Source organism: Megalopta genalis, chromosome 7 (genome assembly GCF_051020955.1).
Source record: "Megalopta genalis isolate 19385.01 chromosome 7, iyMegGena1_principal, whole genome shotgun sequence".
Lineage (NCBI taxonomy): Eukaryota > Metazoa > Arthropoda > Insecta > Hymenoptera > Halictidae > Megalopta > Megalopta genalis.
Genome location: NC_135019.1, coordinates 9,408,685 through 9,422,823, shown reverse-complemented (window position 1 = coordinate 9,422,823; position 14,139 = coordinate 9,408,685). Strand labels below are relative to the sequence as shown.

Genomic DNA, 14,139 nt, shown 5'->3' with positions numbered 1-14,139 from the left:
GCTGCATTATGAATTATTTGCAGGTGATCATAAAATGCACAAATCATCTAATTCATAAAACATCAAAATAGCGCCAATAAATGTAGCGGCAAAACACTCGAACTAGTCGCCAAAATTATTCACACATGATAATTCCGATGATGATCCGACATTAGCATATAATTTTGGCGAACAGATTACTATTACTTCGATGAAAATTGTAAAGCTTCCTTTAAATAGCGCATAGCAATTAATCCATTCGAGACCAATCACATTTGAGGCTTCTGGTAGTTAATTCTTTGCACTCGAAGCTATTTGATATATTACATGTTTTATTACAACTTATGCATATGCAATTGAACCTATTGGCACGCCTAATACTTGCACTTTTAACACATTTTTCAAATATTCATAAAATTCACGCCGCCAAAATAATTTTGAAGTATGGTATAACAGTTTTTATAGCCGCCACTCGGGTACAAAGGGTGTCGAAGGTATACCACTAATCATTTATGGCCTCGCCTTCTCTGTTGCAGGTGCAATGGCACTGTTAACCATTGCATTATATACGGCACGGAGCGCGGTTTCGGTTTCGCGGAGCCGTACAATATCCACAAGAGTTTGAAACACTTGGTGCTACACTACGCTCAGAACTCGCTGGAGGAACACAACGAGAGCCTCAACACGACCCTTGCGTATCCGGCATTTGCCTCGAAAGCGGCGTTGGCGCAGTTGCAGTCCTAGCAAATGCAGCTGCAGATGCAGATGCAGATCCACACGCAGAGCCAGCTGCAGCAGTTCTCGCATCCCCTCGAGAACCAACATTACATGCCGCACACGTAAGGCCGTCGCCCGTTTCTCGGCCACCGGTGATCATATTATCCGACCGCGATGTCGGCGCGTACACACGAGCGGGTCTTCGCGGGTACGAAAAAATCCGCGCGCATCGGATCCGCTCCTCTCCGAGAGCGACGGTGAGAGATTCCCCGAGAGGTGTTTAGATCGTTACCGCATAATATTTTCGCACGCGGCATGTCGACGATTTGATCGTTCTGCTTTTATAAGAGAGAAAGAGAGAGAGAGATAGAGAGAATGAGAAAGAGAGAGAGAGAGAGTGAATATTCCTCGGGAATTATGCATAGTGATAGAATAATTGCGAGCGCGCGTGGCGCGATTAGGGTTTTTCAATTAGTCTCTCAGGGTCTGCAGGCCTTCTGAGAGGGTCTTGTCGACGGTCAACTCGGAACACAACTCCGATACGTGCGCGTGTGAGGCGACACGTACGAATGAGTGAGAGATACGAAGAGGAAGCACGGTTTTTCTCGCGCCGGTTTGCTCTCCGCGGAGAGAAGGAGAGCCGTTCGAGTGCCGGCAATTTCCGGGCTTAGTTCTCAACATTTGATCGAATACGTCGGAACAGCAGAGGCATGTATCTAGTCTTACAGACACAGAGTTCGATGGAGGGAGACGCAAGCGGCAGAGGAGGGACGAATCACGAGTCTGACTCCGCTCAAAAAAAAAAAGAAAAGAAAAAAGACAAGAAAGAAATTACTCCGAGATTGGCGATCGGAGTAGTTGGTGGGAACTCAAGGATCCTAGAGGAACAGGACAGAAGCGGAGAAACTGTGGAACACATGTGGGGAAAGGAGTTTTTTCCTCGACGACGGTTCGCGCGATTTTCTAGACACCTTCGCATTTTATACGCGCGCGGGCGCACACCGTTTCACGTTGCGACCGTGGTCGACGTCGTGTAAGATCTTCAAACAGTGATATTAGAGTATAATTAGCAACGTCGCAAGGTGCACGAGCCCGCCGGATGTACGCGGAACGTTTTTTCTAGCGATTTACAATGATTCTCGTAGCGTAAAGCCGTCGATCCGCGGGACGCGACGAGGCCGCGGTTTTTGGCCTCTTGTCTCCTGTTCCTCGAGCGATCGGCCGGCCTCGAACGTGGCCGCGCACCTGTCCTCTTCCATCTCGACGGGAACTCGTCACAACGAAAACAAAAGCCGCGGAGGTGCGCGCGGTGTGGCCGACTTTTTATACGTTAGATTCCGAAGTGCTGTGCCAGAGGGCTGTACGCGTGTCGCACGCGGAGAGATTATTTCTCGAGAAGCAAATGTATTTGTCTGTGATTTCGGATTGCCTATGAGGAGGATAATATCGTGTCTATTCGTTTTCCAATCGCTTTTTTAAATGATATTTGTGCTTTCGTAGGGAGAAGCAGAAAGAGAGAGAGAGAGAGAGAGAGAGAGAGAGAGAGAGAGAGAGAGAGAAGAGAAACGAGTTTCGTTAGCGTTCACGGCGCGAACGCGCCAACAGTCGTTCGTAATTTTATTGTTCGTGTATTTCGTACGTTCGAATCGATCGGTAGTTCTCTTTTATACGTCGGAATCTTAGTTGCGCGTCGCGGCCCCGCCCCTTCCGATCGTGCCAGAGCCCTCGAGATTCCATTAGATGATAGTCGCTTTATCAATTTCGGCTACCCGAGTGTTTCGGGCGTGCCAGAGTGTCTCGCAGGCGAGAGTCCGCCTCCCGAGCGCGTGCTAATAATGCCCGATTAGGTCAGCGAGTTGTTTGCGCCACCACTGTAACGTTCGCGGTGTACGTCAGCCTTTAAGTTCGCAGAGGCCATCCGACGTACCGCGAATTCCGGCAACGAGCGCGTTTTGGGCGGCGGTGACGTCGAACGATCGTACTGTATTTATTATTATTCGCGTCACCCGCGACACACTTTGGCACGTTGCTGCACCGATCCTCGAAGATCGAACGTCCGTAGGAGGTTGGATCTTGCTCGCTCGAAAGATCGGAACTCGTACTGCTCTCGAATGATCTCAAAGGCGGCGGCGATCGCTGGCCACGATCAAAACCGAGATCAACTTCCTCGCGCGCGATGTCCGACGGGTTTTCCGAAGCGTTGAAGCACGATGATCGCGGACGGCGAACTGCTCGGGAAATTTTGTGTATTACAAAGCGGTAGTAATCGCAAAAGTGTACCGTGTATAAGTCGTTTCCGCGATTGGTAGCGTCGATGGGGGTACGTGAACGGAACAGGAAGTTGTCTCGGGTTGTGCTCGTGGACTCGCGATCCGCGCCCCCGTAGTCAGGAAAATACGGATGCAATACGATTGGACGAGCGAGAGACGGTCTCTCGGGATTGGAAGGGGCGAGCGTCGCAACGCCGAGCATTCTCTTTATTACGATTATTCTATTACGATTGTTCTATCGTTAAAAGTACTAGATTTTCTTCGCGCGGATGTATAGGATGACAGAGAGAAACGACGAGAATTGACGCGCGCGTTATGGGTGCGGGTGAAGGAGGAGACTCGGTAACGGAAAGGAAAGGCTCGTTGCTCATCCTAAAGGCTTCGAATTACCGTAGGTTTAGGTAGCTTAGTTTTTTTATATACGAAAGAGATATTAAGTGCCCTGGCGCCGATAGGCTTCTAGATTTTCGCGTTCGCCCGATCGCGTGCCGGTGCAGTATTCGATCGTACTTTTTGTTTTTTTTTTCAAAATGCCGTCGGAGCGCGCGTGTCCGCGAACTTTTACACGCCCGGCCGAACGAGCGACTTTTTATCCGAACGGACCTCGATTCGAACGTCGCTTTCGGCCGCACGGACACGCGCGGGAGTTACGAAAGAAACGACGGAGCCACGTTGGAATCGATGTCAGAATTATTAGAACTGTAGAACAGGCGGGGCAGAGAGCGTTCTTCATCCTGTGAGTGCTCTAACGTCGGGGAGGGCAAACGTCGGCGGCGAAGGAAACTCTCGATTTTGCAAGAGGAGGCTATTTGTAGGCGTGGCTTCGTTGCTCCAGATTCCGACGAAGCCCCAAGGGGCAATCTTATCGAATGCCTGGCCTAGATTCTACGTCCCCTAAAAATATAACTCCAAGTACCATTTTTTTTATTTTACCCTCTCCGCTAGAACACTCGGATTCTAGTCTCCCATAATAACCCGCAAGCTGCTAATCTAGACCAGGCCTCGCTAGAGCTCTTTACCCTGGGAGCGCTCCGGACTGCCCCGGGGGGCGTCGTCCCGTTTCAAATTCTACGATAGTGCCCGACAGAATCGAGGGTTTCCCGTTTCTTCTACGAAAATTCTCTTCGTCCCCGATTTCTGCGAACCCCGACAAAGCGCCGCTTGCTCTAACGTCACGGGATTCTCAAAATTCGAAGCGGACGCGGGCGATCCGACGACGATGGCGCAATTTTCGCGCGTTACCAAGCTCCAGCGAAACGGGCTCTGCGCGGTAGCCCCGTTTCGAAAATCGGAGCACGAGATTTCCGCGCGCAAAAGACACACATACACACACACATACACATTAGAGAGAGAGAGAGAGAGAGAGAGAGAGAGGGAGAGAGAGAGAGAGAGAGAGGGAGAGAGCGAGAGAGAGAGAGAGAGAGACGAGTCGAGTGCAAGATACTCGACGAGCCGGACGACATTTTATCTAATCGAAATAAAGACAGTGAACACATCAGCACACTTTTGTGGACCCTTGTTTCTTCGGGCTCGACTTTACATTCTTCCACGGGCGGCCATCTTTCTTTCTTTCTTCGGGCGTCGCCCACGAGCCTCGACGCTCGGCCTTGTCGTCGGAACGACGCCGCGCGTCGGACACGCCCACACGAACACCCACACACGGAAGACAAAGAAGAGTTTTCACACGCAGGTGCACAAGCGCAATATGAAATAAAATGATACGAAACACGTTTGCAATGGGAATGCGCGAAATGGAAAGAGAAAGAGATAGGAGGAAGAATGAGCGAATGAAGGAGTACCAGCAAGAAAAACAAAGAAAAGGAAGGAAGGGGAAAAATATATATACATATATATATATATCTATATATTTTTACTTACTTTGAAAGCAAACCTTTAATTGATTATTTATAATATATACGTGCGTATGTTATATATATATATATATACACATATATTATATATATATATCTTGAAAGCGTGATATGTAATTGCCTGTCGCGACGAGTCTCGCGGGTCACGTGACCCCGGCGGAATAGTTTGAAAACGCCGCACGCGATCGGCGAGACTCGCGCGATCGACGACGAACGAGAGATTTCGGCTTGGCATCGCCCGATTGGAATCAGGATCGGGACTGCTCAGCCGTTCGCGACGAAATCGGCACGGTTTCGAAGGACTCGTGTACGATCGCTTGGATAACAGGTGACTGGACGGTGAGTTTGGAGCATCGAGGGATTGCCGAATTGGCGGAGGAGGCTGGATTCTCGAGCGGGGGTGGGAAAACATCCGTGTTCGGGATAAATCATGTCCAACGAAAATTGTAATTATATTGCAATTACAACGCGTGTAAGCGCGAGGGTGTGTGTTCTACGATCTTGTGAAAAATTAGAGACAATATTCGATGCAACTTTATGGGATTCCCAGGCCCTTTAAGGGGCGAGGGTGAAAGAAGCCGCTAAGAATCGACGGCCTCGACTGGCCAGTCGACGATCTCATTTTGCCCGGTCTCCTCTTTTTCCTAAAATCCTTCGATGGGGAGACAGAAAGACGCGGAGACCAGACACGCGACAATTGATCTAAATTTAGATTCGGGGGCGTGGTGTCACTTTGACGTCAATTCGACGATTATGGACCTCCGAAGAACAAGCCGAGAGAGAAAACGAAGGCAAAGACGCGAGTCTTGGCATTCGAGGAGATTCTCGCGGACATTGGAAGGAGCCGGAGCTCGATAGGCGTGGCTGACCAGTCGATGATCTCCCTAAAATAAAAAGATACGCAACTATGCAGCAGAGTGTACAAATACAACAATTGATATGAACGGTACACCATTTGTCGCTGTAATATAATATAGTACTCGAAATTTCCATAGGGCCACTTTTTTGGCACGCCGCCGGACTGCCGATCTTTATTCGTCCATAGCGTACGCGAATACCGAGAAATTTATAAGGTACTGGACTCAATAAACGTTCATACAGTCCCGTGAAATGTTTAATTTAACTGTAAATTTACGTAGAGCTCCGCGCTAACGCTAGAACTACCCGTACCGACTGCATTTATTCCGATTGTCGTACGATTCGATGTACCGCGAATATGAAAATCTAACATTTCCCCCCAAAAGATGCGTTTGGGGTGAGACGCTATCCGGTAGTTCTAGCATCGAGAACAGGAGGAGTCACCCTTTAGCATCGCGCTCTACGGACGCGTTAGCGTCGCGTTTCTACCAGAAGTTTGATATTGTCACCGTCCGCGAGATGGCAGCCGGCTGCGAGCCAACGCGAGAGCTCGCAAAATGACCTTCGTTGCTCCCTAGCGTCTCGAAACGCGATAAATGCGATAAAACGATACCGTCGTGTATCGGAGCAATTGCAATCGAACGAAAAATGCATTCCATTGCGAACTCGAGTCGCGAGCGACTTTATGGAAATTTCGATCTACCTTGTCTCCGATAGTAGCCATTCCCGAACGATCCGAGCTCGGTTGGACTTGATTCACCCCTAATCGGTGAACGCGGTCGACAGCCGCCAGAGCTTCGAAATATCGCGAGACCGTAACGCGCGGTATTCACTTTTGTATTTTCCTCGCCAAGCAACAAGTCCCCGGCGGTTTTCGTCGCACAATCAAGCGGTTGCGTCACGGTGTATATATCCGAGAGCTCGGTGGAGAGTTCGTTTCTACGAAAAAGAGAAGAGGCACGAGCGACGTGGGAATCGGAAAGGTGGACACGCTTCTCGGCAGGCCAACGAAACGTCTTCTTCCGCGAGATCGAGTCTAAGAACAAGAAAAAAATACAGTCTCTCGACGATCTACGCGTCGCGATCGTTTCCGCGCCTTTCGTCTCCGTGGAACTGTAGTAAATTCTTCTTAATTGACGCTCAGTTTGTACGCAAAGATGAACAATTCGGGGAGAGGAGATACGATTATTCGAGCCTCGCGGCTCGTTTTTGTAGTTACCGATCGTCAACAGCAATAAAAACGAGTCACGAGACTGGAATTCTCTTTGCTATCCCTCTTCCTCGTATCGACCATTTTTGTTTCCAAGCGTCAATTCGCGAAAATATACAGTAATATGTCTCTAATTGATGGACAATTTAAGAAGAGGAGATACGATTGTACGATCCTTGCGGTTCATTTCTTGTTTCCAAGCGTCAATTCGAGAAAATATACAGTAATATCTCTCTAATTGATGGACAATTTAAGAAGAGGAGATACGATTGTACGATCCTTGCGGTTCATTTGTTGTTTCCAAGCGTCAATTCGAGAAAATATACAGTAATATCTCTCTAATTGATGGACAATTTAAGAAGAGGTGATACGATTATACGATCCTTGCGGTTCATTTGTTATAGTTACGAATTGTCAACAACTGTAGAAACGAGTTGCAAGGCTCGAATAATCGTATCTCCTCCTCCCGAAATTGACCATTTTTGTGGACAATCCGAGCGTCGATTAGAGAGACGTTACTGTACTGCGGTTTCAATGATCCTTTGCCTCGCCGACTCGACTTCTCTGTCTGGTTCGAAGGCAGGGGATTGGCGCGTTGGAACAGGATCACGAATTGTAGCGTCTCGAGTCACAGATCGCACGGAATACGTTGACACAGACTGCTCATCGTGGAATTCGGTGTTTCCACGTTTGTAAAAATATTCCGGGTGAAACATTCCTTTGCGAGGCCGCGGCAGGTGCTCGTCCCCTACATTTTTGGGGCTTGAAAACGCTCGATCGTCGTAGATCCATCTTTTATCCTGTTCGAACGTGTCGAGTACGTCGAGCTTCGCGCGATCAAGAAGATCCTGGGGCGCTCGAGGAGACCGAGGGGAGAGAGGCGATATTGATAAACGTGTCTCTCGATGCATCCGTGATCCAAGATCGGTGTGAAAATTGCCTTAGCTTTTGTACATGTTAAACGGATGCGAGATGCGTAAACGAAACGAAAGAAAAGGGCGTGGGAAGAAGCGAGAGAGAGAGAGAGAGAAAAAAAGAGAGGAAGAAAGAAAGAAAGAAAGAAAGAAAGCTCGATGAAGGTGTTTATGGGCGAAGAAGAAGGGAAAATTTGTACGGTGCCGATTCGGCGCCAAGTTTATGCGTCGACAACGCGCGCGACGAAAAGTGATAAGAGACAATTTAATCTAGTGAGATATTTCTGTAGATTCGCCGTGAGAAGAACAGGAGTAGCCTTGCAGCAAGAGTTTCGCGCGCGGGAACGCTAGTAATCAAATTTTATTCGATAATGAACACACACACACACACACACACACACAGAACACGCGCGCAATAGCACACAATCTCTTTGACAGGGGAAAACGATTTGTAGCCATTGTTACCCATTTGTACCCATGAAACCGGAAACGCGCGTCAATTTTCTTCGCGTGGGTATACTCGCGACGTTTTTCGGACACCGAAAAATTTTTTGTCAAGTATTGGCAGCAATATCAATACGTCGATTATGTAAATATATATATATACGATAGGCGGAGCGAGTGGGTGGGCAGGGAAAATGCAAAACTCAGGTTCCAGTTACTATACGTCGAGAAGTAACGATCACCTAAACAAGATGCTGGCGGCGAAGCGTTACGCGATTATACCACACGTTCTTAATCTACGCAACCGACGAAACATAAATCTATATCTATATACAGACTGTCCGATAATTATGTTAACACCCGGAAAGGGGCGATTCCTGAGGTGATTTCAAGCAACTTTTTCCTTAACGAAAATGCAATCCGTGGCTTCGTTTACGAGTTATTAACGAAAAACACTGACCAATGAGAGGTGAGATCGATTGACGCGAGGCGGCCGAGCCAACGGCGCCAGCGGCCGAGCAGTCGAATACCAGCTCAGCTGGCGCGAGGCGGCCGAGCCAGCGGCGCCAACGACGTCAGCGTTCGAGCAGCCGAATCTCAGCTCAGCTGGCGCGAGGCGGCCGAGCTAACGGTGCCAGCGGTCGAATCCCAGTTCGCTGATTGGCTCGGCCGCCTCGCGCCAGCCAAGCTCGCCTCTTATTGGTCAGCGTTTTTCTCTAATAACTCGTAAACGAAGCCGCGTATTGCATTTTCGCAAAGGAAAAAGTTACTTCGATTGACCTCAGGAACTCTCCATTTCCGGGTATTAACATAATTATGGGACTCCCTATATATGTATATATATACATATATATATAAATTCGATTTCTCTTTTCTCGAGTCTCACGGGAGCCCGCGACATTTTAGACACACCGATAGGAGCTAGCGATTAGAAGCGGAACGGAAACGCCGTAGACCAACATATACATACATATATAGTATATATTATACATTGTTACCCTAGGCATAACGATCCAATCGTAATGAAGTCTCTCTTGACGCTTCTGCGCCGCGATTAGCGGCCAGAACGAGAACTAATCGTTTACTTTCGACGACTAAACAACTGTTTTATGCAACTGAAACACGCGCAACGTTGCGATTCATATTTCACAGGGAACTACTCGATCGGTTCCCCACAGCTTTCTCTTTCTGGCGCCGGCGGATCGCAGAGTTGGGCATTATTTCGAACCGATATTCGTTCGTACAATGAAACGCGCGACATTTCACGACACCGCGGGGATCAGGATTCCCCCGAGAACAGCAACTTGTACGGAGATTGGGAAAAGCGAGGGTGTTCCGCGGTTGTTCGAGGGAGTCGATTAGCTGCGATGCGAAAATGGCCCAGGATCGGGGTCCCGTAAGCGGTACAGTAACTGACGCTTAAATTGTCTCCCTAGATGTTTCCCTAACTGGCGCTTAGATTGTGCACAAAAATGGACAATTTGGGAAGAGGAGATACGATTATTCGAGCCTCGAGGCTCGTTTTTATAATTGTTGACAATTCGTAATTATAAAAACAAATCGCAAGGATCGAATAATCGCGTCTCTCTTCTCCCTAAATTGTCCATTTTTGTGGACAATCTGTGCGTCGATTAGAAATACATTACTGTACCCTCCTTTTTCCCCCAAGATCCTACAATACCGTAAGAAGAAAAATAGGGCCGATCGTTCGGCCGTAAAATAAAACTGCTAATCTCCGAGTGTCGCTGCCCGTAGAAACAAACCGAGCCGATCGTTCGCAGCTTATTCTCGGTCCGATCGATCCGAGTCTGTTTCGTCGGGAACTTGGGAAATCCGGCAGACTAGAAACGCCGCTCTTCGGACGAGCCTTTGAAACACAGTCGGTCGACAGAAATATTGTCCAGCTTCGGGTCCGAGCCGTCCAAGCGGAAGCGGGTTGCAAGAGACGCGGCCGTGCAACCGCGCGGCCGATCGATTCGACCGTCTATCTTTGAACCGCGTACGCGAGAACATGGTCTAGAGACGATCCAGGAGAGACCATCGATCGCTCGATCGAAGTTGCAGCCTTCCCTCTGTGCCGTCGACGCGATCCAACCCACGCAGCATCGCGTGTTTCTCTTTGCGGGAGGAGATTCGGCCGCGACGAACGAGGACGAGGCGAATGCAAGGTTTCGAAATTTCGAGGATCGCGCGACGTTACGGAGGAAAGGCGGAATCGGCTTGCGGTCGCTGCAATCGCACGGTTTTGTAAAATTCGTGTAACTTCAACCGTTCGAGTCCCAGGGGTTGTTCAGAAAACACGGTCGAAAAGTGCCGAACAGCGTGATAGCGCTTGTCTTAATTGATCGCCAAGAGAACTAAACAGCGCGATAGCGCTCGTTAAGATCGACAAAAAAAACAAATGGGAAAAAAAGAAAAGAAAAGCAGCTATACAATGTACGCGCGTCACTAAAGTTTGACGCGAGACAAAATCTGAACAGCGCGATCGCGCTGCTTGGGGGACTCGGTTAACCCTTTCCACTCGAACGGCGACTCCAAGGCGCCATTAAAAATTGTTACGTCACGTTCCAAAATAATTTTATCAATCAAATTTGTTCATATTTGAAGAACTGTAGAAAAGGAAACTGTCGCAACAATCACAAAATTCAATTTCATACGAATGAAATGCATTGGGTTATATAAAATGGAAATACAGTGGGTCAGAAAAATTGTATTAAATTTTGCGTTAATTTGGCTTCGAGTGCAAAGGGTTGATACGGAGCATAAATAGCAACTGCGAAGCGCGCGAATGGAAGAAGAACAATGGAGCTCGAAACCGAGAGACGCGAGGGACAGAGTAACAGAGATGTCGTCTCGAGACCGTGTTCGACGGCGGACAGATTCGCGGCGCACGTCCATTTGGATCCTTGCCAGTCTCGTTAATCGCTTTTCCGTTCGTTTGTTTCTCGATCGTCCGGATCGTGTGAGATCGCAAAAATGTACGTCGGCGGAGATCCGTGTGCGAACGACAAAAGCACGAGCGGTTTGCTGCAAGGCGATTATAATCAACGGATCATCAATTTACGTTCGATGGAACGCGTTACTTTGGGTGGGACGGGGGTTCGCGGGGACGGGGTGGGCGGGCCGGAAACGTTGGGGGGGAGGAGGAGAGGAAAACCGGAAGGATATCGATACACAATATTTACGTTATTGAACGAATGTATGCTGTCCCACTGTGATAAAAACTTTTGTTTTTGCATGTAAAGTATAATATTATTGTCATAAGTACGAGATAAAGCGACGAGAAAAAGAAAAAAGGAAATCATATATTAACGGTGCATGCACGTGTAAGATGTGTGCGCCGAGGCATGCTCGATCCTAGAATGATCTATGGTATGTACCTATATATATATATTATATATCTATATATGTGCAGGCACACAGAGACACGTATATATCTATACACACACACATACACACACATTTACACCGAAAGGACACACCTACACGAGCCTACACGTGATACATAGAGAAAGAGAAGGGAGGGAGAGAGAGAGAGAGAGAGAGAGAGAGAGAGAGAGGGAGATACAAGAACTCGTGAGTTGCAGACGTACACGATACACGTTGGATGTTGAACTTGTGGCCCCCGGGACCATTTTAATATAATAGTGGCCCCGGTTTGGGAGGATTTGGGAAGCTGAAACAGCATCCGTTAGAAGGCAAGTCAGAGAGAGAGAGAGAGAGAGAGAGAGAGAGAGAGAGAGAGAGAGAGAGAGAGAGAGAGAGAGAGAGAGAGAGAGATAGCGAGCGCGACGTGTTTGCTGCGTCGCGTGTAGTTGCATTTTTGTTCGATTTTGTGATCGGAGGCGTGGCCAGTGGGCGGAGAGAGGGCGTGGCGTCCCAGCCGCGGGGCCACAGTTCAATTGCCAACGTTACACGAAATATGACACATACGCGAGCGTACATACATATGTGGGATTTTAGGAAAAAGAGGGAACCGGGCAAGCGGGACTCGAACCCGCGTTCTCGAGATTCGGACTGGCCGGTCACGTGCCTTAACTAGTCGTCCTGCGCTTCTTAAAGGTCTGAAGATCGCGTCGAATTTCAGGTTTTGACACACGCGATTATGCCGAACCTCGTCACGATTCAAAGAATCACAATCCTCTTGCTGTATTTCGAAGTTTCTCGAATGAAATTTGACCTTTGGAAGATTGTCTATCTTTCACAAAATTTTGAAACGTTTCACTGTACGAATTCGACGACACGAGGCTGTATACATTTACGAATGTAGCGTGCACGATCGCCCGGCGAGTGTGTCAAGATCTGGAGCGTTCAAGGTGTGTGCGAGACGGATTGTGTTTGATCGCGAGAAGTAAAAGCGAACGGCAGTTTTGCGAATGTTGCGAATAAATCCTACAGTTTCGGGAGACATCGTCCCTACCCGCTCAGCGATCGAAACCAACTCGAATCTCTAACCCGTGTTTGTTTACATTCGGTAGGCGTGGCTTCGTTGCTCTCGACCGACGCAAATTTATGCGACGCGCATCGCTCGAATCTTGTCAAGGTTGAATTGGTCTCAAATCGTATAATTAATATATTTATTATAATAACATTGGTCTCTCATACTTATCATAATATTGGCCTCTCATACTTATCATAATATTGGTCTCATCCCATCGAATAGTCGAACTTGCAAATTCTCCGATCGGACATAGGGATCGGTTCGATTGTTCGAAGGTGCGCGTTCGCAAGCTTGGTAAGGCGCTTTCCCCGAAATTGTAGGATTTCAGAGAGAAAGAGACACTCGAGATCGGACTGGCCGAGTCGTCCTACGCTTCTCAAGGGTCTGGGGGGGTCCTGATCCCACGCGTACAATGTGATTGAGCGTGCACGCGGATAAAAGTGCACGCCGCTACAAAGAATAGCAAGGTTTAATTGAACGGCCCCCGACCTGTCTTCGCGCGTTTGCTCGCAGGTGAACGGACTCGGTGCAAACGGAACAGCTGATTAAACCTATTAGCCCTCTGTTCTCCTTTCGTTCGCGTAGCTTTTTCCCTTCGGTTACAGAAACCATCGAAATTCGATTCGACGAATGCCGGGCGTTTAAAGGGTGTCAAATCCGTTCGAAGAACGAGAATGTACTTTTAACTCGTAGGATAGTCGTTGCGATTCTTTGTGGACATCCATCGATCATCGATTTTTATTCAAAATGAGTGCTTGCCATTCGAGATTCGCGACCAACCGAGGGTGCAATCGTTTAATAATTCGCGGGCAACAAATTTTTATCTGCTCGTCGCGAGAGAGAGAGAGAGAGAGAGAGAGTGACTTTTTATCGGGTGCACGGACGAATCGTTCGTGCGTGTTTTTTGTTCCCCTGGGATCGGGACACGCGTAAATTACAAAGGACGAGTTTTGGAACACGATCTTTTTATTTCCGTTTTTAATTCAGCGTCTCTCAAGTGCATGGACACACCGGCGGTTGACATACGTGAATGTTTACTCGCTTTTTCGCGCAACGGTCATCCTCATATTGTACCGTTAATTTGGTAGTTCGACCATTGTAAAACCATTTATATTTGCATATGATTAATATGTTTTACTTACAACACACTGCGGTCTCGTCTGCTTTCTATTATATTTCAGCCCGTCCGACCGTCTCTCCCTCTCTCCCGAAACTCGTCGGACTATCCAGCCAACCGGAAACAGGATCCAGAATCTCCTATCGGACTCTGTTCGTAAACAACCAAAATCAACGCCTCGATCCCTACCTTCATTTATCACAATTTATTCCACCTTCTCCTTTACCTTCTGTTCCAGCCGAAACAAGCGCAACTTTCAGAGACCACCTGGCAAACCAGAATCAAACATTGCTGTCCCAAGGTGAACTCGAGGTAGGT

General features: G+C 48.1%; 1 protein-coding gene across 1 annotated transcript in view; it reads left to right on the top strand.

Moving 5' to 3' along the window:
* Window positions 1–13,852, top strand: part of Pi3K21B (phosphatidylinositol 3-kinase regulatory subunit alpha) — a 55,486-nt gene extending 41,634 nt beyond the window's left edge. Inside the window, exon 14 of the mRNA XM_076523519.1 lies at window positions 516–13,852. Coding sequence (XP_076379634.1) covers window positions 516–723 — 208 coding nt within the window. The 3' untranslated portion in view covers window positions 724–13,852. The remainder of the gene's footprint in view (window positions 1–515) is intronic.
* The last annotated feature ends 287 nt before the right edge of the window (window positions 13,853–14,139 follow it).